At 45.7% G+C, this 27,548-nt stretch overlaps 4 protein-coding genes across 4 annotated transcripts; 2 read left to right on the forward strand and 2 right to left on the reverse strand.

Moving 5' to 3' along the window:
* The first annotated feature begins 5,946 nt into the window (after window positions 1–5,946).
* LOC125536415 (Pentatricopeptide repeat (PPR) superfamily protein) lies at window positions 5,947–8,470 on the forward strand. Its single transcript, XM_048699632.2, has one exon. It carries the CDS (start codon window positions 6,839–6,841, stop codon window positions 8,396–8,398), a length of 1,560 nt encoding a protein of 519 aa, XP_048555589.1. The 5' UTR covers window positions 5,947–6,838; the 3' UTR covers window positions 8,399–8,470.
* A 328-nt stretch (window positions 8,471–8,798) lies between these two features.
* On the forward strand, window positions 8,799–13,814 carry LOC125536414 (disease resistance protein Pik-2). Its single transcript, XM_048699631.2, has 2 exons — window positions 8,799–10,535; window positions 11,128–13,814. The coding sequence occupies exons 1-2, from the start codon at window positions 10,120–10,122 to the stop codon at window positions 13,592–13,594; spliced, it is 2,883 nt and encodes a 960-aa protein (XP_048555588.2). The 5' UTR covers window positions 8,799–10,119; the 3' UTR covers window positions 13,595–13,814.
* Window positions 13,815–18,315: 4,501 nt separating this feature from the next.
* Window positions 18,316–22,310, reverse strand: LOC125536412 (Tetratricopeptide repeat (TPR)-like superfamily protein). Its single transcript, XM_048699628.2, has 7 exons — window positions 21,610–22,310; window positions 20,762–20,978; window positions 20,092–20,571; window positions 19,350–19,556; window positions 18,993–19,133; window positions 18,736–18,922; window positions 18,316–18,627 (listed from the first exon to the last, which is right to left on the reverse strand). The coding sequence occupies exons 1-6, from the start codon at window positions 22,242–22,244 to the stop codon at window positions 18,740–18,742; spliced, it is 1,863 nt and encodes a 620-aa protein (XP_048555585.1). The 5' UTR covers window positions 22,245–22,310; the 3' UTR covers window positions 18,316–18,627; window positions 18,736–18,739.
* Window positions 22,311–23,148: 838 nt separating this feature from the next.
* On the reverse strand, window positions 23,149–26,999 carry LOC125536413 (Cobalamin biosynthesis CobW-like protein). Its single transcript, XM_048699630.2, has 10 exons — window positions 26,756–26,999; window positions 26,101–26,318; window positions 25,440–25,554; window positions 25,104–25,193; window positions 24,774–24,932; window positions 24,577–24,696; window positions 24,280–24,390; window positions 23,913–23,994; window positions 23,743–23,824; window positions 23,149–23,512 (listed from the first exon to the last, which is right to left on the reverse strand). The coding sequence occupies exons 1-9, from the start codon at window positions 26,906–26,908 to the stop codon at window positions 23,769–23,771; spliced, it is 1,104 nt and encodes a 367-aa protein (XP_048555587.1). The 5' UTR covers window positions 26,909–26,999; the 3' UTR covers window positions 23,149–23,512; window positions 23,743–23,768.
* Between the last annotated feature and the right edge of the window lie 549 nt (window positions 27,000–27,548).

A 27,548-nucleotide genomic window follows, 5' to 3' on the forward strand; every position in this document is an offset into this window, starting at 1 on the left:
GATGAATATCTGAATTACGAGTTTGGCACACAATTAAGACATTGTGGAAATTGTTTCACGACTAATACCGCCTGGAACACCATAGTGTGATGGTGTGTCTGAACATCATAGTTGCACCCTATTGGATATGGTGCATACCATGATGTCTCTTATCGAATTACCACTATCGTCTATGGGTTAGGCATTAGAGACAACCGCATTCACTTTAATAGGGCACCACGTAACTCCGTTGAGATGACACCGTATGAACTATGGTTTAGAGAAACCTAAGCTGTCATTTCTTAGAAGTTTGGGGCTGCGACGCTTATGTGGAAAAGTTTCAGGCTGATAAGCTCGAACCTAAAGCGGATAAATGCATCTTCATAGGACACCCAAAACAGTTGGGTATACCTCCTGTCTCAGATCCGAAAACAATAAGGGATTGTTTCTAGAATCGGGTCCTTTCTCGAGGAAAAGTTTCTCTCGAAAGAATTGAGTGGGAGGATGGTGGAGACTTGATGAGGTTATTGAACCGTCTCTTCAACTAGTGTGTGGCAGGGCACAGGAAGTTGTTCCTGTGGCACCTACACCAATTGAAGTGGAAGCTTATGATAGTGATCATGAGACTTCAGATCAAGTCACTACCAAACCTCGTGGGATGACAAGGATGCGTACTACTTCAGACTGGTACGTAATCCTGTCTTGGAAGTCATGTTGCTAGACAACAATGAACCTACGAGCCATGGAGAAGCGATGGTGGGCCCGGATTACGATAAATGGCTCGAGGCCATAAAATCCGAGAGAGGATCCATATATGAAAACAAAGTGTAGACTTTGGCAGAACAGCTCGATGGTCGTAAGGCTATTGAGTGCAGATGGATTTTTAAAAGGAAGACGGACAATGATGGTAAATGTCACCATTAAGAAAGCTCGACTTGTAGTTAAGAAGTTTCCCGACAAGTTCAAGGAGTTGACTGCGGTGAGACTTTCTCACTCGTAGCGATGCTAAGAGTCTGTTGGAATTATATTAGCAATTACTGCATTATTTGTGAAATCTTGCAGATAGGATGTCAAAACATTGTTTTCTCGGCGATTTTCTTGAGGAAAGGTCGTATGTGATACAACCGGAAAGTTTTTGTCAATCCTGAAAGATGCTAATAAGTATGCAAAGCTCCAGCAATCCTTCTAAGGACTGGAGTAAGCATCTCGGAGTTGGAATATACGCTTTGATGAGATGATCAAAGATTTTGGGTGTATACAAAGTTTATGAGAAACTTGTATTTCCAAAGAAGTGAGTGGGAGCACTATAGAATTTCTGATAAATATATGTTGACATATTGTTGATCAGAAATGACGTAGAATTTCTGGAAAGCATATAGGGTTATTTGGAAAGTGTTTTTCAATGGAAAGCCTGGATTAAGCTACTTGAACATTGAGCATCAAGATCTATAAGGATAGATCAAAACGCTTAATAGTACTTTCAAATGAGCACATACCTTGACATGATCTTGAAGGTGTTCAAGATGGATCAGTCAAAGAAGGAGTTCGTGCCTGAGTTGTAAGGTATGAAGTTAAGACTTAAAGCTCGACCACGGCAGAAGAAAGAGGAAGGGCGAAGGTCGTCCCCTATGCTTTTATCATAGGCTCTCTACAATATGCTATGCTGTGTACCGCACCTGAAGTGTGCCTTGCCATGAGTCAGTCAAGGGGGTACAAGAGTGATCCAAGAATGGATCACAGGACAGCGGTCAAAGTTATCCTTAGTAACTAGTGGACTAAGGAATTTTTCTCGATTATGGAGGTGGTAAAAGAGTTCGTCGTAAAGGGTTACGTCGATGCAAGCTTAACACCTATCCGGATAGCTCTGAGTAGAGATACCAGATATGTATAATGGAGCAACAATTTAGAATAGCTCCAAGTATAACAGTTATTTGGAATGGCTCCAAATGTAGCGTAGTAGTCGCATCTACAAGATGACATAGAAATTTGCGAAGTACATACGGATCTGAATATTGCAGACCCGTTTACTAAAACCTCTCTCACAAGCAACATGATCAAACCCAGAACTCATTGAGTCTTAATCACATGATGATGTGAACTAGTTTAGTGACACTAGTAAACTCTTTGGATGTTGGTCACATGGCGATGTGACCTGTGAGTGTTAATCACATGACGATGTGAACTAGATTATTGACTCTAGTGCAAGTGGGAGACTGTTGGAAATATGCCCTAGAGGCAATAATAAATTGGTTATTATTATATTTCCTTGTTCATGATAATCGTTTATTATCCATGCTATAATTGTATTGATAGGAAACTCAGATACATGTGTGGATACATAGACAACACCATGTCCCTAGTAAGCCTCTAGTTGACTAGCTCGTTGATCAATAGATGGTTACGGTTTCCTGACCATGGACATTGGATGTCATTGATAACGGGATCACATCATTAGGAGAATGATGTGATGGACAAGACCCAATCCTAAGCATAGCACTAGATCGTGTAGTTCGTATGCTAAAGCTTTTCCTATGTCAAGTATCATTTCCTTAGACCATGAGATTCTGCAACTCCCGGATACCGTAGGAGTGCTTTGGGTGTACCAAACGTCACAACGTAACTGGGTGGCTATAAAGGTACACTACGGGTATCTCCGAAAGTGTCTGTTGGGTTGGCACGAATCGAGACTGGGATTTGTCACTCCGTGTGACGGAGAGGTATCTCTGGGCCCACTCGGTAGGACATCATCATAATGTGCACAATGTGATCAAGGAGTTGATCATGGGATGATGTGTTATGGAACGAGTAAAGAGACTTGCCGGTAACGAGATTGAACAAGGTATCGGGATACCGACGATCGAATCTCGGGCAAGTATCGTACCGCTAGACAAAGGGAATTGTATACGGGATTGATTAAGTCCTTGACATCGTGGTTCATCCGATGAGATCATCGTGGAACATGTGGGAGCCAACATGGGTATCCAGATCCCGCTGTTGTTTATTGACCGGAGAACATCTCGGTCATGTCTGCATGTCTCCCGAACCCATAGGGTCTACACACTTAAGGTTCGATGACGCTAGGGTTATAAAGGAAGTTTGTATATGTTACCGAATGTTGTTCGGAGTCCCGGATGAGATCCCGGACGTCACGACGAGTTCCGGAATGGTCCGTAGGTAAAGATTTATATATGGGAAGTCCTGTTTTGGTCACTGGAAAGGTTTCGGGGTTTATCGGTAATGTACCGGGACCACCGGGAGGGTCCCGGGGGTCCACCAAGTGGGGCCACCAACCCCGGAGGCTTGTATGGGCTAAGTGTGGGAGGGGACCAGCCCCAGGTGGGCTGGTGCACCCCCCCCCCCCCACAAGGGCCCAAGGCGCCTAAGAGGTGGAAAGGGGGCAAACCCTAAAGGGGTATGGGCCTTAGGGCCCATCCTGGTGCGCCTCCCTCTCCCCCTCCCCTCTTGGCCGCCTCCCCTTTCCCATCTAGGGCTGCCGCCCCCCCTAGGGGTGGGAACCCTAGAGGGGGCGCACCCTCCTCCCTCTCCCCTATATATAGTGAGGCCTAGGGGCTGCCCATAACACGCGATTTGATCTCTCTCGTTGGTGCAGTCCTCCCTCTCTTTCTCCTCATATCCCGTGGTGCTTGGCGAAGCCCTGCAGGATTGCCACACTCCACCACCACCACGCCGTTGTGCTGCTGCTGGATGGAGTCTTCCTCAACCTCTCCCTCTCTCCTTGCTGGATCAATGCGTGGGAGACATCGTCGGGCTGTACGTGTGTTGAACGCGGAGGTGCCGTCTGTTCGGCACTAGGATCATCGGTGATTTGGATCACGACGAGTACGACTCCATCAACCCCGTTCTCTTGAACGCTTCCGCTTAGCGATCTACAAGGGTATGTAGATGCACTCTCCTTCCCCTCGTTGCTGGTCTCTTCATAGATAGATCTTGGTGACACGTAGGAAAATTTTGAATTTATGCTACGTTCCCCAACAGTTATGTGCACTGCCATGTTTATTTCCTGAAGAATGAGGACTTTTTGAAGATTAGTTGTGATTTTCATCTCCTGAATATTGTATGACTGTGATTTTCATACCCCTAAAGATTGTACAACTGTTATTATCATTTCCTGAAACTAATATAGTTAAAGTGTACACCAATGCAGAATATAATTCAAATGAAATAGTCACTGTTGTCCAACTTTATCCTTCATTAATGTACCAGTTTACAGATACATCACACGGAGGTGCATAGAAATTGGGCATAACATCTCACTGTCCATACACCCTCTTCTTCGCATAAGAAAAAGAACAGAAAACACAAAATTAAGATGATCCTAATGTTCTTCAGGGCACTGACTAGCTGCACTAGCATCTTCATCAAAAGCACCATTCTTCACAAGAGCGGCACCTTCAGTTTCTCTATGACATGAGCACTAGTAGTCTGCCCTTTGACATCAGTACAATAACTCTGCTCATGATTGAAAGGGACAACTTCTCTAGGATAGACATCCTTGACATCCTTGATGGCCAGACCAATTTTACCAACACAATCCTTGTACTCCTGTTCCCATTTCCAGAAATTGCAAGGATTTTGCCAACCTAAACAACAAATATATAACGAAAGGTTCAGAATTTTGTGTAACCAAAAGAAAAAATGGATCAACACCGGCGCCAGCGAGCTCTGTCGGCAGCTTGTGCGCTCATGGCACCCTTGCGGGCCAGCGACCGGCGCTGCGGAAAGGCAACGGCGAGGGTGCGAGGCTTCCTCTGCCTGAGCAGGCTGCCCACGCGCCCAATCCGTCCATCGCCATGGCTTCCGGAGCCGCGGCCGCCGCCCACCATCTTCAGCATATGGGCCACCGGTCCTGCCGCCATCAGCACATGGGACGCCGGTCCCGCCGACTAAAGCACATGCGCCAGTGCCGCCACCCCAATAGCCACTTCTCTTCCTTCTCCGGGGCCGACGCGCTCGACGGCGGTGACGGCTGCAGCGTGAAGAATATGTCGGGGAATTGGGAAAAATGAGTTCGTGAGAGATTTTGCAGCTACGTCCATTTTGCGGAAAGCCTCCTTGGAAATCTGAATCTCGCAGGTGCGTTACAGACTGAGCCGAGGTGGCGGCCACGTGTGCATGACTGGGCCTTGCGAAGCGTTTTCAGCCTAAAGTGTGCTCATAATCCAATTTATAGCCTAATCTGTGCAAATTTTGAGTTGATGGCCTAAAGTGTGCTTTTAATTTGAATTTATGGACCAACCATGCATTTCACTCCGACTGGCGTATGAGATTGCTAGCTTGTAGGCGCCGATCCTCGGCACCGACGTCTAAGTTTAATTCTTGCCTCACGCGGCTTATTAATCTAGCTACGTAGCTAGCTGGTGGTTGATTTCCATTTGCTCGATCGATAGCATAAGATGGAATTGCCATTTGTTGTCCAACGTGTGCGTTGTCATTTCCACTAGTAGAGCAAATGTTTATATGTATAAGTTGCATCCTGATTTTAATAAATTTAGGCTCACTTATAAATCACTTGTCGATGATTATTCTGGAGAATTTACTATTTAAGGTATGTTATATTGTTCACTATAAAAATATGTTACACTTCTCTAGGAGCAAATAGTTGATTTCCCTTTATATAAAAAACAACCGGCTTTTCTAAAATAAACAGGTCACCCTCTTCACTCCCTCGCTGCACGGACACAAGCCCTTACTCACATCTCACTCAACCCGCACAAGTCGACACCGCCATGTCTCCTCGTTACGGTGTCGCCACCGCCATATCTCCTCATGATGTCGTCGTCGCCATCTCTCTCCCCGTTGTGGCTTGGATCTGCTGCCACCCCTCCACGCTCACTGCCGCCTCCTATCCCCTCCACCGCGATGTCACTCGTCCCCTCCACTCCCCGCCATGGTTTACAGTTTTGGCCGGATCCGGTTAACAGCCGTTAGCACATCTGGCGCAGTGAGCAGCCAGGTCCGTCGTCAGCCGGGAGGTGCAGAAGGGTCGCCCTACCACTTATCGCTAGGCCCCTTGCGGCTCCAAGTTGTGCTCGTGCTGTCCGCGCTCCGTTCCCCTGAGCGCCCTAGTGTCTTTGTAAATTATGTAAATTATATTCTCTTAACAAAATATATCGCTGAAAAAATACATAACACATTTTTTTGGATCAATGCACGTTTTTTGTCACGTAACGACTACTTCCCAATGTAGCACGACACCGATGCCGCACAATGCTCTCGTTCCTCTCACTCTCTCCGCATCATTCTCTCATTCCCCTCCACCGAATCCCTAGCTCTCCTCCGACGATGTGCGCTGCCGCCTCCCTCTCGCCCGCGTCGCCGCCTCCCTCAGACGGACGCGCGTCGCCACTTTCTCTCCCTCTCGCACGTGTCGCTTGCTCCAAAGTTTTCTTTACCGAGGTTGAGGAGGAGCAGGTGGGGCACGCGCAGGGCGGACTTCTCCTACTCGACAACAGTTGCGACGAACGCCGGCGCTCCTTGTCGCCCTCGACCTGCAAGAAGGAGCGCCCGTACTGAACAAAATCGATGGGGCTGGGATCGACCCGTGGTGGAGGCATTGTTCGATGGAGAGGGTGACGTGAGGACTCTTCCATTAGGAATAGATGTTTGATGAGTGAGGCACCATGAACGAATTTAACGTGCACTCTGTGTAAAAAATGCATTTCACCTAAGTTCAGTAAAAAAATCTTTACTGACCATGAACAAATCGGCACATGAAAAGCTGCCAAAACAAACCGGCCCATGATGAAGATCTTGCGATTCTCTCCGAGCAGCATTCGCGCCGACGCGCGCCCTCTTCAGTACTCCGCCTTTTCAGCCACCGCGACCCGCGACCACCTCCATGCCTCCGCGCCTCCTGTTCCGCCGCCTCCTCTCCACCGCCGTCGCAGCGCCCGCTCCGGAGGCCGCCGCCGCCTCCGCCGCCGCGCCGAGGCCCACCGACCCGGCGCTGCTCGTCCGCCTCTGCACGATCATCTACCAGCAGCAGAACGCCCCGGACGCCGCCCTGCAGCGCCGCCTCTCCGCGCTCCCCCTCCCCTCCGCCCCCGCCGACCTCCGCGAGCTCTTCCTCCAGGCGTCCGCGCGGTTCCCGCTCTCCTGGCGCCCCGTGCAGCGCCTCCTCGCGCACCTCACCGCCCGCCACGGCTTCGCGCACTCCCCCGCCACCGCCGCGCGCTTCCTCGACGTCCTCGCCAAGTCCAGCAACGTCGACCTGCTCCACTCCACGCTGCTCGCCCTCCCGCCCGGCCTCCTCTCCGACGCGGCCCTCCGCGCCGCCGTTCGCGGCCTCGCCCCCGCCCGCGAGGTCGGCAAGGTCTCCGCCCTCCTCACCCTCTTCCCCGAGGCGCAGCGCCCCCGCGCGCTCGCCTTCATCGTCGACGTCGTCTGCTCCGTCTGCAAGCTGCCCGACGTGGCAGAGAAGGTCGTCAAGCAAGCCGAGCACCGGTACGGCCTCGCGCGCTGCGGCAGGTGCTGCGAGCTGCTGGTCGTCGCGTACTGCCGCGCGGGGATGTTTTCCGACGCGTGCAGTGTGTGGAACGGGATGGAGAAGCGCGGGATTGAGCCCGGCGCGGCGGCATATCAAGAGATCGTGGTGACGCTGTTCAAGAACAACCGTATCCCTGACGCCATGAAGGTGTTCGACGGAATGCGGAGGAGGGGATTGTCTGCCGGCGGTGGTGGCGCGTGCTACCACGCTGTGGTTTCGTGGCTGTGCAAGGAAGGAAGGACCTGTTCAGCGTTCATGGTGCTGGCCGAAATGGTTAAGAGAGGGGTGGAGGTGGACGGAGAGGTGCTTGGGGATTTGGTGTATGGGCTCTTGGCGAGGCGGAGGGTGAGGGAAGGGTACAGTGTTTTCTATGGTGTCAAGGAGAAGGATATTGCACTGTACCATGGGTTGATGAAGGGTTTGGTGAGGATCAAGCGAGCTGGGGAGGCGACTGAGGTGTTTAGGGAGATGGTTGCCAGTGGGTGTGAGCCAAACATGCACACATACATCATGATGCTTCAGGGGCACTTGGGGAAGAGGGGCAGGAAGGGCAGGGATCCATTGGTGAATTTTGAGAGCATCTTCGTCGGCGGATTGGTGAAGGCGGGGAGGACACTGGAGGCCACTAAGTTTGTGGAGAGGACAATGTGGGGTGGAGTGGATGTGCCGAGGTTTGACTATAATAAGTTCTTGCACTACTTCTCGAATGAGGAGGGAGTAGCGATGTTTGAGGAGGTTGGAAGGAGGTTGAGGGAAACAGGTCATGTTGATCTTGGGGACATCTTTCTAACCTATGGCGAGAGGATGGCCACAAGGGACAGGAGGAGGAGAGCGATGAATGGGCGTTTGACAACAGTTGAAGATTATAGCTGCTTACCATCATCTCAGGAGTCAGAAGCTAGGAGCGTGTGATGTGTATTACGTATCATAGAAGTGTCAAATACAGTACAGTTTTGAGGAACAAACAAATATTTTGTGCTTGCATTCTTGCCTCTTGCTTCCATTCTCTTTGCACTTCTGGTAGTATGTGTCTTTTTTCCGAGTGTCTTGGTAAGTTCTTTTAGGAATTAGGAGGATACACGGTTCACTTCCAGCCCTCTCTTAACCATTTCATTTAAACATCCGAATGACGCATGTAAGTTCAAATGACTTTTATATCTTAGCATTTTTTGTGATTTTATTTAGTTCTGACTTTTAGATGCTTCTTCAAAAGAGAATCTTTTAATGAGCAGTTTTTCTTGAAATAAGAATGTTGCAAGTTAAATTTCTGCACATACATACATTCTTTGTGGTAAATAATCACCTATAAATTGTTGAAATAACCACTCAAAAGATTTTCCTAACCTAACAATAACATTCATAGTTGAAACAACCACACCAAAGGCCTAAACAAAATTTTAGACATAAAAAAGGCATCCATGAGTAGCATTTAAAGTTGACATGAATGACGCTTGGATTCAAATATAAGTTGCATAACACCTTGATTTATGTTATTTAGCTGAATTTTTTTTATACTGATGGTTTGTTCTTATCAATTTCGAGATAAGGTAATGTATCTAATTAGGAAAATTACACACGATGAACCACACCATCAAAGTCTGACAATGTGAATCCAACATATCCTGAAAGGCTCCTTCAGCTGCTGCTCCATTTGAATTATGGGGCAGCAAGACAACGACATATCATTGAAAAGTCATAAGATTCTTTGTTGGCAGCAATGGCTGATTCAATGGTCATTGGTTCCATGACTCAAATGACCTGTTGTTATCATCATGATGTACGATTGGATAAATAATTGAGGGGCAAGATTGAGCGAGCCAGCTGCCTCCATGTGGTGAAATCTCATAGCCTACAAGTGAAACCATCGCTTGGTTATCAAGTAATCAACCAAAAGCACACTGGTAAGAAGTCTCATTCATTCATTAAGGTGGCATGCGTATCCATCTAAATGACTTCATGGTTCATATCTTAGCATTTTTTTGTGTGATTCTCTCTGGTTCAGATTTTCAGATCCTTCTTCAAAACAGAACATCTGAATGAACAGTCTTTTTTTTAATAAGAATGTTGCACGTTAATTTCTGCAACTACATAAATTACTTTTGGTAAATAATCACCTACAAGTTGTTGAAATAACCACTTGAAAGATAAACAACCACCCCTAAAGGTCTAAACAAGTTTTTAGGCATGACGTAAACAAAGGCTTCAGTGAGTATCATTTAAAGTTGATGTGAATGGCACTTGGATTCAAACATAACCGCCTTGATTTATGCTATTTAACTGACATTTTTTATACCAGTGGTCTGTTCTTATCAATTTTGATTTGAGATGATGTACCTAATTTTGAGGTAAGATGGTGTATACCATTCAAGTCAGACAACGTGAATCCAACATTTCCTGGAAGGTGTCCTTCAGCTGCTCTCCCCTTTGAACCATTGGGCAGTAATATGACAACGACATATCATTGAAAAGTCATAAGATGCTTGTGTGGACTATATCAGTATACATGTGTGGCCTGGACTCTTCGCTTGGAGGATGGTGAGGACCATTTCCTGTGCCCCCCACACATATTGCCCAGTCCCATTCAAACAGACAACAGCAGAAACTCTTATCCCCCTTTGGTACTTGATAGAGAGATGGAGCATCCTGTTGTTAGCGCTGGTGGGGGTGCCATTAACATACTATTATGTAAGCTGGGTGCGGTGCTCATCCAAGAAGCACAGCTCCTTGGAGGCATCCGAGGCGAGCTGGAGTACATGAAGGATGAGCTTGAGAGCATGACAGCATTCCTCCAGGACCTTGCTGAGGAGGGAAACCGCAGGAAGCAGGTTAAGGTTTGGATGAAACAGGTGCGAGAGGTCGCGTATGATGTTGAGGATTGCGTTGATGAGTTTACATATCACCTTGGCAGCACCACAAGTGGTTCTGGCCTTGCCGGGCTCTTCCACAGATGCATCCGTTTCATGCAAACTGTCAGGGTGCGGCGTCAGATTGCGAAACAAATCCAACAACTGAAAGCGCGCGCTACAAGTATCAGCGACCGAAACTCAAGGTAATTGCCTTCCTTATATAAAATTCTTATGCGTCTTGGCATTTACCTTATGATTTCCCTCTAAATGAAACATGGTAAATGTGGTAGCTCTGTAGCAGGAGGACTGGAGGAGGTATAAATTATGTGTTCTGGTGTTGTGATAAAAATTGAAAAGATTCATTCCACTGTTGCAACTATTGGATAAAATTTTGTAAATACTACCTGTGTCCCAAAATAGATGACATTGTTAAGCATGTCGTCAAACTTTCTCTATCTTTGACAACTGACTAAGAAAAAAATGTTTAGATTAGTTGAGTAAAATTGTACTACCACTGGATTTGTCATGAAAAACAATCACAATATAAATTTTAATTGTCATTTACTTACATATTTATAGAGAACAAAATGGCCAAAGTTGCTCCTTAGAGATTGTGCAAAGTCACAAACATTATCTATTTTGTATGTGAGAGAGTGAACTTTAGATGAGAGTAATTCAGCCTTCGAAACTTTATAGCTACAATGTGTTTTTGCTGTAAAAAAACATGGAAGTTCTTTCCTCTTTCCCGTCTACTATGTATGAGCTGTAGCAATAACTTACAAACTCTTCTCGTAGGTATGGTGGTAATCATCTCATTTCTGGAGCAGAAGGAAACACACTTGCTGCACAACCAGCACCATCTTATATTACTTCTCTGGATATTCGTACCCCCGCACTCTTCCCAGAGATAACGGAACTTGTGGGCATTGAAGCGCGTCAGAGTAATCTTGTGAATTGGTTGGTGGATGAAAACGTACAACAATTACTGGTGCTATCTATATTCGGTTTTGGTGGTTTGGGAAAGACAACTCTTGCTATGACGACATATCAGACAGCTAGTGCAAGTTTCCAGTGCCGAGCTTTTGTAACTGTATCCCAGAAATTTGATGTGAAGGGTCTCATAAGGGACATTCTTCGTCAGATTATTCGACCAGTAAATCAAAATGGTCCAGCACCAGCAGTAGACCCACTCAAAGGCATGGAAGAATGGAACGTGGGACAGCTTGCAGATATGCTAAGGCAGCATCTAGAAGATAAGAGGTATCTTATTGTTCTCGATGATATTTGGAGCATGTCAGCATGGGAAGGTATTCGATTTTGTTTGCCTAACTCACATACTGGAAGCAGAATAATTGTTACCACAAGAATGAAAACTGTAGCACAAGCCTGCTGCCTCCATGAGTATGACAGAAATTACGAAATTGAACAACTCAATGGTAGTGAATCTAGCGAGTTATTTTTCAAGAGAATATTTGGTAACAGGGAAAATTGCCCAGCTGCCTTCATAAACATTTCAGAGAGGATCCTGGGAAAGTGTGGTGGTATACCCTTGGCCATAGTCAGCATTGCAGGTCTTTTGGCTAGCACACCCTTGTACAGTTATGATCGCTGGGAGAAGATCTACAACTCTCTTGGCTTGGAGCTGGAAACCAGTCCCTGGCTTGAAAAACTGAAGAAAATTCTTGAGCTTAGTTATGATGACCTTCCATATCATTTGAAAACTTGTTTCTTATATTTAAGCACCTACCCTGAGGATTATAAGATCAGAAGGAAAAGTTTATTGAGAAGATGGATAGCAGAACGCTTTGTGACAGAGAAGCGTGGATTAAGTGCCTTGGAGGTGTCTGAGAAATATTTCAATGAATTACTCAACAGGAGTATGGTTCTTCCAATTGAAATGAGCTTTGATGGGAAGGTCAAGACCTTTCGAGTTCATGATATAATGCTAGAGATCATTGTTTCAAAATCAATTGAAGAGAATTTCGTCACTTTGGTAGGTCAACAGTCTACTTTAGCTCCTCAAGAGAAGATTCGGCGGCTATCCATTCATGGAGGAAGTAACAAAAATATTGCCACAAGCAAATTGTTAAGCCATGTCCGATCATTGAGTATATTTGCTGATGGAGAAATGTTACAGTTTGCTTGGATAAAACTTCTTAGAATATTAGACTTAGAAGGTTCTGGGTTTGCCAGGAATGGAGATATCAGAAATATTTGTAAACTGTTTCAGTTGGAATATCTCAGTCTCCGGAGTACATATGTCACTGAACTCCCTGTGCAAATAGGAAACCTCAAAAAGTTGGAGACACTTGATGTCAGGGACACAGCCATAAAGCATTTGCCTCCACACATTACCAATCTGCCAAATTTGTCAAACCTACTTGGAGGGAGAAGAGTTTATAACTACAGTGGTTTGTTTCCCATTTCCAATTTTTGGGGAATGCACATCCCTAACAAGCTTGGCAATTTAGAAATGCTTACAACACTTGCAGAAATAGAGATCACAGACTCTACTTCCTGTTACATATCTGAATTAGGGAAGCTTTCACAGTTGAGGAAGCTAGGGGTAATGATGTTTGTTGACGACGACATGAACTGGATGTCCTTGATCACCGCCATTGCAAAACTGAGCAGCTGCCTTCAGTCACTGCTGATTTGGCGACCGGACGGAGTAATGAATTTCAGGATTCTTGATACACTATCCAGGCCACCAATGTTTCTAAAAAGCATAAACTTCCGAGGTAAGTTGGGACGGCTACCAGAATGGATTGGTTTGCTGGATAATCTAACTGAGTTGACCCTTCGCGCCACTGAATTGGAATCTGAGGAGCACCTGAAAGTTACCTCTCAGTTACCAAGCCTGCTCTACCTTAGGTTGCATCACAGTGCATACACCGGAAGAGCACTCACCTTCTCTGCGTCAGAGTTCCCAAGTCTCAAACTGCTCACCATTCATCTCGCCGTATACCAGGCATTGAACCTGAGGTTTGAGGAAGGCACTGCACCTAAGCTCCATAGGCTGGAGCTATCTTTCTTCGAAAATGCTTCCATCCGGCAGCCTTCAGGTATCAATTTTCTTGCAAATCTTCAGGAGGTCTTGGTCCACGCTGATCCATGCCATAACTCGGAAGCTATGGTGCACTATTTGAGGAATGAAGCTAGGAGGAATCCCAACCAACCTACTGTCACTTTCAAGGCGAAACAATGGAAGTCAGCACGGACAGGTCCAGCAATAGATTACAGAGGAAACATCTGGTTTTGATAATACGGGCACCGCTGAACATGCGTGAGCTGTACTCTTGACAGGATTCAGAATTTCCGACACGTCAATATTTGGTTAATCAGGTCTCAAGTGCCAATAGCCAAATCTTTTTTTTTTGTTTCTGGTGATCTGTACAGATATGTGGACATTAAGGATGAGTTGTTGAGACGGTTTACCGTCTGTCTTTTCTTCTCCAATGGATAAGAAATTTGCAGTGTTACTGAACATTCTTTGAGGGGGACTTACTGTCCTGTAGAGTCGATATTTGGATGGCTTCGGTCTCTGCTACCTGGTCGTGAATACATAGTAGAGTATGTTTTTGGATTAGCATCACTCTGGAAATCTTGCAACATCGTTGTACTTTACCAGAAAAGAAACATCACACTTTGGTTGCCAATTTGTAACGTTATCTTTTTACAGCAGCAAACTTGTAATGTTGCTATTGGTTGTGTGTACGTTCTTTACAATGCTTCAGTTGCCCTGTCTGCATTGTAGAGAAGCCACCGCTGCTTGCAATGCTTCAGTTGCCCTGTCTGCAATGTAGAGAAGCCACCACTGCTGGTTTTTCACTGCTGTGGTAGTGTGGTGTCGAGTGTTGGTCGATCAGCCGATGGCTGTGTTAAAATCCCTTCTGCGTGCTCTGTGCGTCGCCGAGTTCAGTATAGAAGCTCTGTAAGCTGTTGCATTCCGTTCCGCAGTTCCTCAGTGAAGAAGTCATATAGAGAAGTTTGTGAAGAGAACAATGTGGGGTGGAGTGGATGTTCCGAGGTTTGATTACAAAAAGTTCTTGCACTACTTCTGTAATGAGGAGGGGGTGGCGATGTTTGAGGAAGTTGGAAGATGACCGGGGGAAACAAGGCTTGTTGATCTTGGTGACATCTTTCTAACCTACGGCGAGAGGATGGCCACAAGGGATAAGAGGGGAGTGATGAATGGACATTTGACAGCTGTTCATGATTACAGTTGCTTATCATCGTCTCATGGTCATAAGCTGGGAGCTTGTGAAGTGTGATATCATAGAAGTTGTGGATGATGTAGTTTGGAGTAATAGAGAAATACTTATTGTTCTTTAGTCTTGGTATAAGCCGGAGAAGGACACCCGAGAGGCACCAGATGGGATCTCGGGGGCGCGGGGACGCGGGGCGGATCTGCCGCTCCTGGCCGTGGCCATGGACGCCCCCAGCAGCTCCCTCCCCTCCCCGGTGACGTGACCCAGCCCTGCTGGTTCTGCTGCTGGCCGTGGGCGGGGCGTTGGATCTATGTCTGGAGGCGGCGGCGTTCGTGGCCTGCCTTCCGTGCAGGCAGCCCCCTCGTCTCTGGTGGCCCTCCCCTGCCTCGAGCCATGGTGAAAGCTCTCGCGTGGAGGCAGCGATGCTTCTGTGGTGTGGCAGACACGTGGCTCCTCGTGGTGGATTATTGCAGGTGCTGTTCCGGCCCCGGTAGCCTCGGGCCCGTGTCCCTCCAGTGTCCCGCGCTGCCGGCGTCCTGCCGGGCTGCCCCGGTCTCGACGACTGTGTATCTGCGTCCCTCCAGATTACTTGGCTCGTCGACGTCCCGACGGCTAAGGCCACGGTAGCACGGATCTGCGTCCCTCCAATCCTTGCTTGCCGGTGTTGTTGGCCGCCGCCGCCCCTGACCCACTCGCGTGTTCGCTTTGTCGCCTGCCCCGCCCCGTATGACTCAAAGCCACCCCTTTTGCCAGATCCTGTGCTCGTTGGTTCAAGGGCAGTGTCACCCTCCGATGACAAGTGCAACCCCGCCAACCCTTGCCTGACATGGTAGTTCCGATCAACTTTGGTTTCCTCATCTTTGATTTCAGACTCGGCGGCTATGGGATTGCTCAGCTTCAGGCCAGGGAGAGATCCCTGCTCGGCTTGTCGATGCTGGCAACGGCGGCGCTCGTGGGTGTCGTTTTCTTCTTGGAGATGTTGCCAAGGCCTTAAGCGGTGCCCCTCTTCGAGCTCAGGGGAAACCTGAGGTCCGACTCTCCCAGACCGGATAGCGGCGGCGTCCCGGCGTCGTCCTCCTTGAAGGCGCTATCTTGCGAGCTCGTGGTGTCCCCGATTTTGGCTCGAACGATGTTGGAATTCTTGTTGGCTCGGCATTGCCGTTCTTGGTTCGGTTTTGGTAGGTCTAGCTGTGATGTTTCCTTTGTTCGGGCTGAGCATCCACTTCTCTCTGCTCTGGGCATCATGTTCACGCCTGTGTGCGTCCGTGTCATGTGTTGTACCCCTATTGTACTCTTTCAACTCACTAGTAGAAAAAGGGTCATTAGTCCCGGTTCATAAGGGCCTTTAGTCCCGGTTTTCGAACCGGGACTAAAAGGTCGTTACTAAAGCCCCCCCCCCCCTTTAGTCCCGGTTCTTACACGAACCGGGACTAAAGGCCCTCCACGTGGCCGCTGGCTAGAGCTCCACATTTAGTCCCGGTTGGTAACATCAACCGGGACTAAAGGTTTTTTTTTTGAAATTTTTTCTCGATTTTCAAATTTCTGAATTATTTTATAATATAATCTCTAATCACCCACCCCTCATCACTGCTCAATTTAACCTCTAATCTCTAATCACCCCTCATTATTCCAAATTATCTAACTTTCCGAACGGTCACCCATCCCTCTCACTACTCCAGCTCGAGCACGCTTAACTTTCGGGTTCTATTCTTCTTCGTTTAAGTCTGCACTTGTTGTTTTCCTAACAATAATAAGATGTCAATCCTATTAACCCTCGGGAGTTTAGCTTGAGCATGAAGTCACACATTTTACTGTTTGAGTTTGAAACTATTATTGTACAAAACAATAATTATTTAGTAACACTAATATTTCTTGAATAAATAGTTTGACCTTAGTTTGACCACAGTTTAACCAGATTTGACCAAAATTCAAAAAAACCAAAATAATTATTTAGTAACACTAATATTTCTTGAATAAGTAATTTGACCATAGTTAGACCACAATTTGACCAGATTTGACAAAAATTCAAAAAAACTGAAATAATTATTTAGTAACACTAATATTATTGAATAATTATTTAATAACACTAATACTTCTTGAATAAGTAGTTTGACCAGATTTAACGAAAATACAAAAAAACTGAAATTTGAGCATAACTTTTTTTCCTTTTAGAATTTGAGGATTCTAAAAATTTGCAAACAAGCCATAGGCTGTCAAAATCAGAAGCGAATTTTCGTTCTGAACATTTTGATATATTATATGTTTTTTTCCGGCATCGTATGCAAAAGTTATAGCCGTTTTACATTTTCCCTACATTTTTTGCAAAACATGTCCAAATTTAAGTTTTTAAATTTTCCTAATTAGTAGATGTAGTAATATAACTACCTCTCGAAGGATTTTATTTTTTTGAAGTTTTTATCATTTTCTTTTGATTTTTTCAAAACAAAAAAGACGATCCATGGGGGGGGGGGGGGTGTGGGGGTTGTAGAGTTTGAAAATGGGACCTTTAGTCCCAGTTTGAGACACAAACCGGGACTAAAGGGCATCGCACCCTTTAGTCCCGGTTCGTGTCTCCAATCGGGACTAAAGGTCTCAGGCAGTAGCGGTCCCAGGTTAAAGTGACGCCCCAGGCAAACTATGCATGTACAGTGTCAAACAGTAAAAATTACTGTAGCTATACCTATAGCCAAAGAAGTGCTAGCCAGCCACGCCCCAGGCCGAGGCCCTGGCTGCCTGGGGCCTGAATCCGCCACTGGTCTCAGGTGAACCGGGACTAATGCCTTAGCCGCACGAACCGGTACCAATGCTTACATTAGTCCCGGTTCGTGACTTAACCGGGACTAATGTGAATATTGCCCTGTGACTAAAACCCTGTTTTCTACTACTGACTCCTTCTATCAATGAAATGATACGCAACAATGCGTATTCACCAAAAAAGATTAGTCTTGGTATAAGTGTTTTTTTTAGGCATGGTTTGAGGACTTGTTCTAGTTAATCATAGGTTCTGGATATTGATGGGATAATTCTATTTTTGTTCAAAAATTTGGAAGAACTACCTCTTTGTTTCTTGTGCAATGAATCAAGATGTTTGCAGTATTATTGGGTATCCTTTGTGGGCTACCAACTGGCCTGTATAATCTGTATATCTGGGTAGCTCGGTCTCTGCTATCTTGTGAAAAGATGCAGACGTTTGGGTGGATCATCTCGAAATTTCGCAACAGCGTTGTATCAAACCAGAAAAGAAACACCACACCTCCTTTGCAAATTTGTATTGTTAGCTGTTATGTGTACGTTGTTGCACTTTGTGCACAGCGAATCCTACATGGTGATACTCCCCCTTGTTGTTTTCAGGGGGTGGACGCGTTCGAAGCTCTCTTTTGCCTGCTGTGGTCGCCGTGTACCTCCGTTAAGCTTGCCGGCCTCTGCTCTGTAGGTTTTCAGTGAAAATTGTGGTTGGGATCACTCTTTTGGACTGTTCAATTTAACACGAGTAGCCCCTTAGTCATTTTCCCAAAATTTCTCATAATCTGGTTCGGTCCGCTCGGTAGCAGAGGCAATATACGCTTACATGCCAAGGTAATGCTCTTGAGCCATCGGGAATGACTCCATTGCGTTCATCAATCAAAAGTTTGATGATCAACGGTAATCTTGATAATCAGAGCATCTAGAAAAGCAGTATTGCGCTGATAATCCTACAGCAAACAAACCATAAGTACGTCGTGCACTGCACATTACGTAAATCTAGAGTCAAGCAGAATTGACACGACCTGTGTGATCAAAACAATACAAGAGCCATGCAGAAGGATAACATTATGATGAACTAACGTTACATCCATCCTCTGACTGTGGAAGATAGCGCGTTGAGCAAAGAAACAAATGTATTAGGACCTTATTCTGAAATCCTAACAAATAAAATCTCATCCTGTCTCTCCAGCGAAAAAAGAAAGCCTGGGATACTGAAGAATGATTAGGAAAACTGTTACAAAGTATAATTTACAGACTACAGCCTCTGTGCTCTTCGAGTACCGGCAAACACTACATGTGCCTACTTGATTGAAAGAACACCGGCATCATCAAAATCAAACTGGAAGAAACAAAATCAGCAAACAAGGCATAATCAGTAAAAATGACTGCGGCTGAGGTACTGATAACAGGTAGATGTTGAAATCAGGGAAGGTTGCCCAGTACTCACTGCTTCAGTACTCGGCACTGTATTCGATGTTATACAGCAACTCCCTACGGGCCTCACCGCCCATCCGCAAGTTCAACCGTTTACACAGGGACTGCAGCTTCTCGTCGCTGTCGAAGTCTGATTCACGGGAGCAGCGTCTTCGGACCTTCTTAAGAGTCTCCTTTGAAGGAGTGAAGCCCACATCAACCTGAACAAAATGTTGGTTTGAGGGAACCGTACATAAGGAATGTATAAAGGGCGGGTTCAGTTCAACTGACCATTTCGTCAAGAACAGCAAGAGCAGCTTTTGGATCTCGGTTGACAAGATGCGCATCAACAAGCAGGGAGTATGTTGTTGCATTTGGCTTAACATCCTCAAGGCTTACTAAATGCTGGAATACATTACTAGCTTCCTCTGTCTGTGAAACACAAAGGGGAACACATTAAAAGGGATTTTGTTATCTACTCCCTCCGTTCCAAATTACTTGTCGCAGAAATGGATGTATCTAGAACTAAAATACATCTAGATACATCCATACCTGCGACAAGTAATTCGGAACGGAGGGAGTAGCTGCCAAACAGGTACTTTGAAGAGACATAAGAAACAAAGGAAATATGGCCAACAATAATGATACCTTTTTTAGCTTCCCGAATGCATGCAACAGGGCATTGTACGAATGTATGTCAGGCGTAAGCCCAAACTTTTCTTTCATTGCCTCAAAAGTTTCGTATGCTCGCTCAATGTCCCAAATATTTGCACAGCCTAGTATAACACAGTTAAGAGCAGCAACAGATTTGTATGGTGGATCCGCGGAACTCAGATTCTCTAATTGAACATAAACCTGCAAATGGTAGCCTATAGGTTAGAGCATTCAATCATACTTCAAAAACAAAAAGACATAGCAGGCCAATAAAATGCTTATTCCAGATTATGAAGTCCAATTGACAAAGATCATGCAGTTGTAAGCATGTCATGAACAAATGAAGTCTGGCTAACCATGTAGACGTTGTACAACAAGTATCTTCCAAGTCTAAGTAAGCAAGTGAGTCGCAGTTATGTACGAATGCAAGCCAAGTCATTCAAGAAATAATGTAATGCTAGCAGAATGGAATTAAGGTACAGAAAGCCATGAGAGATTATTGCCAGTGGAGAGCCAACGCACAATTTCCCACAAATATTACAGTAGTAATGCTGACCAAGTGAAAATAACAGTAGAGAAGAAACTGGCATAATTTTTTTATAAAAAAGGGAGCATTCAAGCGATGTCACAGCATATAGAATGGATGCAATCATGTCGCCGACGGAATTATATGGTAGATGCTTTTTCTTGAAAGAAGACTCATTGCATCATGAATAGCAAGTGTAAGCGGATCTACCGAGTCCAATGTGGTGAAGCCATCCTTGCAGCAAGCAACAACAAGTGGTTGCAATGAAGTAAATGGTGAGAAGAGCTCTTTATCGATACCCTCAAAGTTCCTATAGGCATTTTCAAATTCACGAAGAGTGCCAAAAGCTCGTTGGAGTTGACCAATTGATGAATGAGCATAAATCTTCGCAAGATAAGTCTCTGGCATGGGTGCCCTTTTCTGGCGCAAGGACTTGCGTAATATTGACCAAGCAGCGTTCAAGAGGTCACTGCTGCAGGTTCTACCAGCAGCACTGAAAGCTGAGAGTACTAAACCTTCATCGACTGAACGGTGAATAGGGGGTTTAGAACCCTCGCCATGTGCAATCCATCTCGCAAGAAATTCCAAACCAAACATGGCTAGCTTGCTATTGTTAGCTTCAAAAGCAGCTTCTGCTATGTCAATGCACCAGGCCCATTGTGGACACAAGAGTTTGTTCTTCTCTGTTGCCTGAAATAAACCAAATTGCACGGTCATAAATATGGCAGACAAATGATTTTTACTTGACAAGCATGCCAAAAGTATGAATGTCAGAGGCCATCAGTGTAACTCACAAACATCTAAGGAATGAGGTCAACTGTAATATCAAATTCCTAAATAGCATACAAGCAATGAATGAACTGTTGTTTAGAATAAGTACCTTGCACTTCTCTATGATCGATGCCAATGTGTCCAAACTCCCAGATTTAACACATACCCGGACATACTCAGCAAATACAAGTGAAGATACCGCGTAGCCTGATTTAAGCATCAATTCCAAATATTTGAAGGCTGAGTCAGCACGGTTGTGTCTAAGAAGCAGATCTACAACCAAATTGTAGGATTCATCATCTGGCACAATTCCTGTTTGCAGCATCCTGATTTCAACAGATAGAGTGATAGACGATCATTCTGAAAGCCGACTTTATTGCAGCAGCGAGTCACAAAAATTTATGATGGCCTCGAAATAACACATTTGGTACAAATGAGAGCATAAGCTACTGCCATGCTAACCATGTAGGGAAAACCCAAAGATAAGCTATCTCGACCGGAAAAATCAAAGCTAAGCAGTTAACCAGAATTGTATTAACAGTAACCCTCTGCAGGAAAACTCGATAGTCTACATATTTTGATGACAAAAGTAGTTACAAATCTAGTCTGTCGGTGAAGCAAATCTCAAACGTACCATGGATCAAAGTTGTATGTCAGCACATCCATAGAAAAAGGAAAATGAGAATGGGCTTGCGCTTGAGCACAACGAATATATGACCTTTGCGACTAGCATCAGATCACCCTACCATGCTAATACCAGACAGAAGATGATTTGTTTGTAGATTGGGTTGAGGTTCCACAATAGTACAATTTTAAAACAAACGTATTCTTGTGTAACAAGAGATAACTAAGCAATCCATATGTTGACAATAACTTAGGATATGCTATGAGTTTGTTAACTACCTAGAGTACACTAGAGCAGTTGAGTCGCAGACAGGCAGAAAGAGGAGAACTCACCGTTCGACGATTTTCTCGGCCCCTTCGACCTCGCGGGCCTTGACCATGGTCTTGAGGACGAGGTTGTAGGAGGCGGTGTTGGGCGCGAGGTCGAACTCGCGCATCTGGTCGGCGAGGTCGAGCATCTCGTGCGGCAGGGCGCCGGACATGAGGTTGGCGCGGAGGTAGTGGTTGAAGAGGTCGACGTCGGGGCGGTTGGGCTTGCCGGTGGCGGCGTCGAGGGAGCGGACCCAGAGCTCGAAGAGCTGCTTCATGTCCTCCCAGTGCTGCTCCGTCATCCAGGCGGCGAAGGTCTGCTTGAGGTCGGCGGCGCTGCGGGCGGCGGAGAAGGCGGCCGCGCGGTGGCGGTCGGGGAAGGCGACGACGGCGGGGAGGAGCGAGGCCGGGCCAGAGGCGGCCGGGTTGCGCCAGTTGTCGCCGTAGAAGGGGATGCCGGCGGTGGGGTTCGGGGGGAGCGGGGAGGGGGGGTCGGCCTGGGCGTGGGCCGGGGGTGGGGGCGGGAGCGGGGAGAGCTCGGGCTGCTGAGGCAGCGCGCGGGTGGAGGAGATCGCGGCGCGGAGGAGGAGGGGCAGGGGCGCCGGGCCCCTGCGGTGGCGGCGGAGGAGGAGGGAGGTGGCGGCCGCCGCCGCTGCCATTGCGGCGGGCTAGGGTTTTAGTGGGGGCGCGGGGAGTGGCGGGGTGGGGGACGGCGGCTGAGATCGGGTGGGCGGGGGAGTAGGCGGAATGGGAAACAGAAGAGGAAGCCCGAGCTCTTGTGCGCTGTGGACCTTCCGAAGGGCTGTTTCGTCACTGCCCTTCTTCTTCCTTTTTTCAGGAAAAAAGATTCCTCTCCGTCTGGGACACTAGTGATCCTGGGATGAAATCGTGAAGTTGTAGATGCGCCGAAGCCCCATAGATTATTTCTGTAAACTAGTAGGGTTATGGGACGGAGGGAGTACATTTGATACGGAAGTACTCTTTCTGTTCCTAAATATAAGTCTTTATAGAGATTTCACTATGAACCACATGTGCGGGAGTAATAAATATGAGTTTCAGAAATGGCTTGCTTTGAGTTAAGATGGATTAAATATGAAAATGGTCTGCTTTGAGTTAAGATGGATTTTCGAGGATATTTGTAGTAGTATAGTTGTGTCATATAATTTCTATGGTTTTATAAAAAAATGAACTCTCCGTACTCACATGGTGTTCACCGTATAGTATTCTACGACCCAAATACTAATACTAACACTAAGATAGTGTTGTATTCTTTGTCCAAAAAAGATAGTGTTGTATTCAATTTATAAGCCTGGGATTATCATCCTATCTCGGTTCACCTACGCGTCATGCAGCATGTTAGTGTAAGCTCGAAGTTGCTCGGAATTGACGTAATTAGTCTCAGAATTAAGCTCGAAATAGCAATTACTAAATGACAGCAGCACAAGAGGCGACGAATCATGGAAGCAAGCTACGGCTCAGGTAAGGTCTACAGGATGCCCCTGTCTGCATCAACCGATGCACGCAACCATCAGCTTGGATAGAACCAAAATCACCCCAAAAAAATAACCAAAAAGTTCCAGAGGCATCTTCCGTTCATTTCAATTTAGGTCTTTCTGCACCATGTTCAGATCACATCCTCTTACGATTGGATAATTTTCCCTCTGCAAAACCCTAACACGGTTGCATTCGCTATACTGAACATTTACAAATGCTCAGCACAATGCCTTTCTAGTGTATCAGGGAGGTGCTCCCATGGCACATAGCCTCACAGCAGCAATTGAAGTCGTCTCTTGGTCTCGGCACTGCAAACTGCTTCGCCTCTACTGAAGATCGTTCAACAGAATGTAACTTCGGGAACCATACGAGAACACCCTAATCCCAGTCCAGGCTGTGTGAGCGTCCATGAAGTATTCAGTGACAGAGGTGCCTGCGAGCACAGAGGACACAGTTAAAATGCTAAACGCCGATAGGGCAGAATTACGGGATTATGTGAACGAAGTACAAACACCATGCCTGTTTGCAAGCAGCAACTCATGATGATAAGCAGCGCAAAAGCCTCAAACAGCAAAACCATACATACCCGCTTACAAGGTGTTCCCCAAAACAGAAAACGTGAACAAGAATCGTCAAAACGGAGGACATAGGTGAATGACTTACAAGGTGACATGCAAATCATTAGAGAATTAGTGCTTGCAGCGACTAAATGAATCTTGGAGGATACTGATATCCAAATCACGGCCTGTAGCAAAATAGGCATGGAAAGATTCAGGACTGGACTTGTAACTTGAAAGTAATGGATGATCAACTATCATATTTTAAGATTATACCTATGAAAACTATCTTGTTCATGCGAGATTGTGTCTCCGACCATTCTCGAGCCGGCACAACCTCATAGACTTCCCTCACTGCCTGCATAAGGGCAAAAACAGACTTCAGTAATGACAATCTATTCAACAAAGAAGGCATACTTTGGTAACTTTGTATTGCAGAGGACTGGGTAGAAAATTTCGTCAACAGTTCTAGCTTATCATGTACAACCTCTGTCCCAAATTAGTTGACTTAGATTAGTCTAGATACGGATGTATCAAACACTAAAACGTGTCTAGATACATCCGTATCTAGACAAATCTGAGTCATCTAATTCGGGACGGAGAGAGTAGTTCTTTCAGATGCCTTGTAATATGTCATAAAAACCTGTAATGTATGAAGTTGGTTTGAATCATGGATATTCAAAATCCCTTTGCAACGATATATATCCATGTTGGATTTCTTCTCCCAAAGAAGATCTTCAAGCCATGATTCCACCTGTAAAGCAAAATGCATAAGGCAAATATGTAAAACAGATGTCCTTCCGGACTCCAATTCTAAGTGCACGGATGAATGAATTAAATACTCTATTCAGTTGTTTATAACTGCTTGCAATAATGTGTTATAAAGCTACCCTAAGAACATAGACATCACTGACACATCTCATTCAAGGAAATAAAGTACCTTAGCCAAGCAAACTGGATCCTGTTCATAAATGCACAAAGTGGAAATACTGTTATCATGGCGACTATTAGGTGGTGCTGATTTACTGTACTCCAGAAGCTCCTGTAGTTGTGATGAATTCTAGGGGAGGAAAAACAAAGTAAGTCGGAGAAGCACCAAAAGGTAGTGACCAAATCAGACTTCAGTAGTTTATTTACCTTCACACCATATGCCTGTCGATCAAATATTGTATTTAAGTCAACCTGGCACCGCACAGACCGCACCACTGTAACAAGCGCATTGACATCATGAATTTGCCTTTCCAAATCCTCGAGATCGTCTTTTACTAAATCAATTTTGTTTAATATCACAACATCCTGTTACACAAGAATTGACACTCTGTTATATTCGTTTGGATAATTATCACGAACAAGAGAAATTTTAACTGCATCAGCCCATAGGGATCAATACAAGAATCTTGGATTCAAGAAGCAAGACCCCAAAAAGAATGTGTGAATGAGAGATTGGTGCCAAAAACAGCAAATTACCGCAAACGCGATTTGGTGAAATGCTTCAGGAAATGAGGAAGAGTTCATGTGTTCATCAATTTGCCGCCTGAAGTTTTTTGCATCAATAACCTGAGCATATACAGTAACATGTTGAGCAGGAAACAGTGAAATGTGATCTCATGTTATAAATTCTGGTCCGAAGAGCAATTGCCAGAGAAATAAGCATTTATCTGAACTTGTAAGATATTAGCAGAATGACAAGCTTAAATGAGAAACTGCACTGCAGCATGTGTTTTCTTCCTATTACAAACTAATTATAGGAAACTGTGGCAACAAAAAGACATCACATAACAATAGAAAGCGAACTAAACTAACCGTAATGATAGAATCTAGTCTGATTGATGACTCCAATTGATCGTCCAGCCAGAGAATGGAGACAAGTGGTGCAGGATCAGCCAAACCAGTTGTCTCCAATAATATATGATCCATTCTGCAGCAGATGTAGTGAGTCTGACAGGTTAGGGGAGTGCATTACTATCAAATCCAACATTGAATGGAAGTCAATGGAAGAGCATGAGCTCTGAAACATTTCTAAATATAAATATACAGCGGAACAGACCAGTGCATTGAATTAAAGAAGCGTTGAACTTATTTTTAGAATAAGAAGCACTAAACTAATTCTAGCACTTCATGTAGAACTAGAATAGGAAAGCAGACAAATTTAGCAACAGAAAAAAATGGCCCCTTTGAAGGAATAAGCAGGATACACATAATTTGACTTGAGGTAAAAACAGAGCTTCAACACCGAGTCTGGAAATTGCCCCCTCCCCCCAACATAACTTTCTGAGGTAAAAACAGAATGTCAACACGAAGTCAGCATATATAGGTAGACAATTTTGGTGACTCGAAACATCACAAGCAACAAATAACCATAGAACAATCGAGTAATGATAGTATTGTACATATCTACAGTCGAGTCCTATGTTGTATGTTAAGTACCCATTCAAGATACTAGATAGGAAAATGTGTCTCTTACCTCTCCTTAGTCTGCACAAGTTGCTCAAGTGCTTGAACCAGGCTGTGTTTTACAGTGCAACAAACGCATCCATTTGCTAGCTCCACCCACTCCTCAACAACGGCACCACCTTGCCCCTCATTGATCATTGCTCTTTCTACTCCAATTTCCTCTCCGAACTCATTCAGTATTACCGCTATTCTTTTCCCATGTTGTCCACTCAAAATGTAGTTGACTAACTGAAATTTTTAAGCACGGCGAGTGACTGTTAACCCATGGGGTCCCAACTAGCTCAACTAATAAAATGACTAGGAAATTATAGAGCACAATTGTGAAGAAAGGGGGAAAAAAGGTGATATACAGCCTAAAGTATCAACATGATGACATTAATTGGAGATGACACTTGAGTGCTGACAGAAAACACAAAGAACAGTGCTACAGTTCGTGCCAGTGATTCCTCATAGTCATAGGACACAAATACAGGCTTAAACTACGATTCAATTTTGGTAAAATTAGAGGCATCCTTGTCAGTAAGGAGTCGGTAGTAGCTGGCGATTTGTCTTTGGTCGTATATGCAGCACCAGGATATCTCGCGCCTACTTTATACAGAAACAGTGGATGGATGGTGCAGCGGACGGGGAGGGAAGCGGGGTTAAGGCACGCAGAGGAATCTCACCGTGGACTTGCCGGCGCCGAGGTAGCCGGTGATGACGGTGACGCCGACCGGCGCGGAGGCGGAGGCGGAGGAGGAAGCGGGAAACGGAGGAGAGGCCGTCTGCGGCGGGAGCTCGACAGCGAGGGGAGGGCAGTCGTCGTCGCCGACCTCCATGGCCGCCGAGAGCTCGAGAGCTTCGCCGTTAGGTTGCTAGGTTTGGGTTCGTGTGCGTGAGAAATAAGGAAACGAATAATCATCTTGAAACCTCTATTTTTCTTTCTTCTCTTCTCTAAGAGCATCTAAATGTAAATGTAGTCTATAAATAGTACTAGTATCTAAGAGCATCTCCAATAAAAGATGCAAATTTAAAGATGTAAAACAAGATATGTAAAAATTTACATCTTCAAAAAGTGCCTTTGCATCTCCAAAAAAGTGTCAACTTTATATAAAAGAGCAACTCCAACAGATGATGCAAACTAGAGATGTAAAACCAGCCGCCGCTCACGCGACTGTGTACAAGTAGTCGGCATGAGCGTCGGTGGCCGAGCGCCGAGAGAAGGGAGAAGCGTCGGTGGGTCGAGCGGCGGTAGCAGGTGCGCCGGCGGCCGAGCGGCGAGAGTCGGGAGGTCGAATGCGGCGGGCGAAGCTTGAATGGTGGGCGGTGTGGCTGTGTATCGAGCGGCGGATTGGTCGTGGAGGGGCGACGGGGAGACGGTCGTGCGGCGCAAGAAGGTTGAGTCTGGCAGCAGAAAAGCGGCGGCGACGTGGAGGCAAGTGTGCGGCTTGAATCCGGCGGGAGAGAGGGGCGAGCTCA

The sequence above is a fragment of the Triticum urartu genome, chromosome 2A (genome assembly GCF_056163025.1).
Source record: "Triticum urartu cultivar PI428250 chromosome 2A, HENAU_Tu73, whole genome shotgun sequence".
NCBI classification, from domain to species: domain Eukaryota; kingdom Viridiplantae; phylum Streptophyta; class Magnoliopsida; order Poales; family Poaceae; genus Triticum; species Triticum urartu.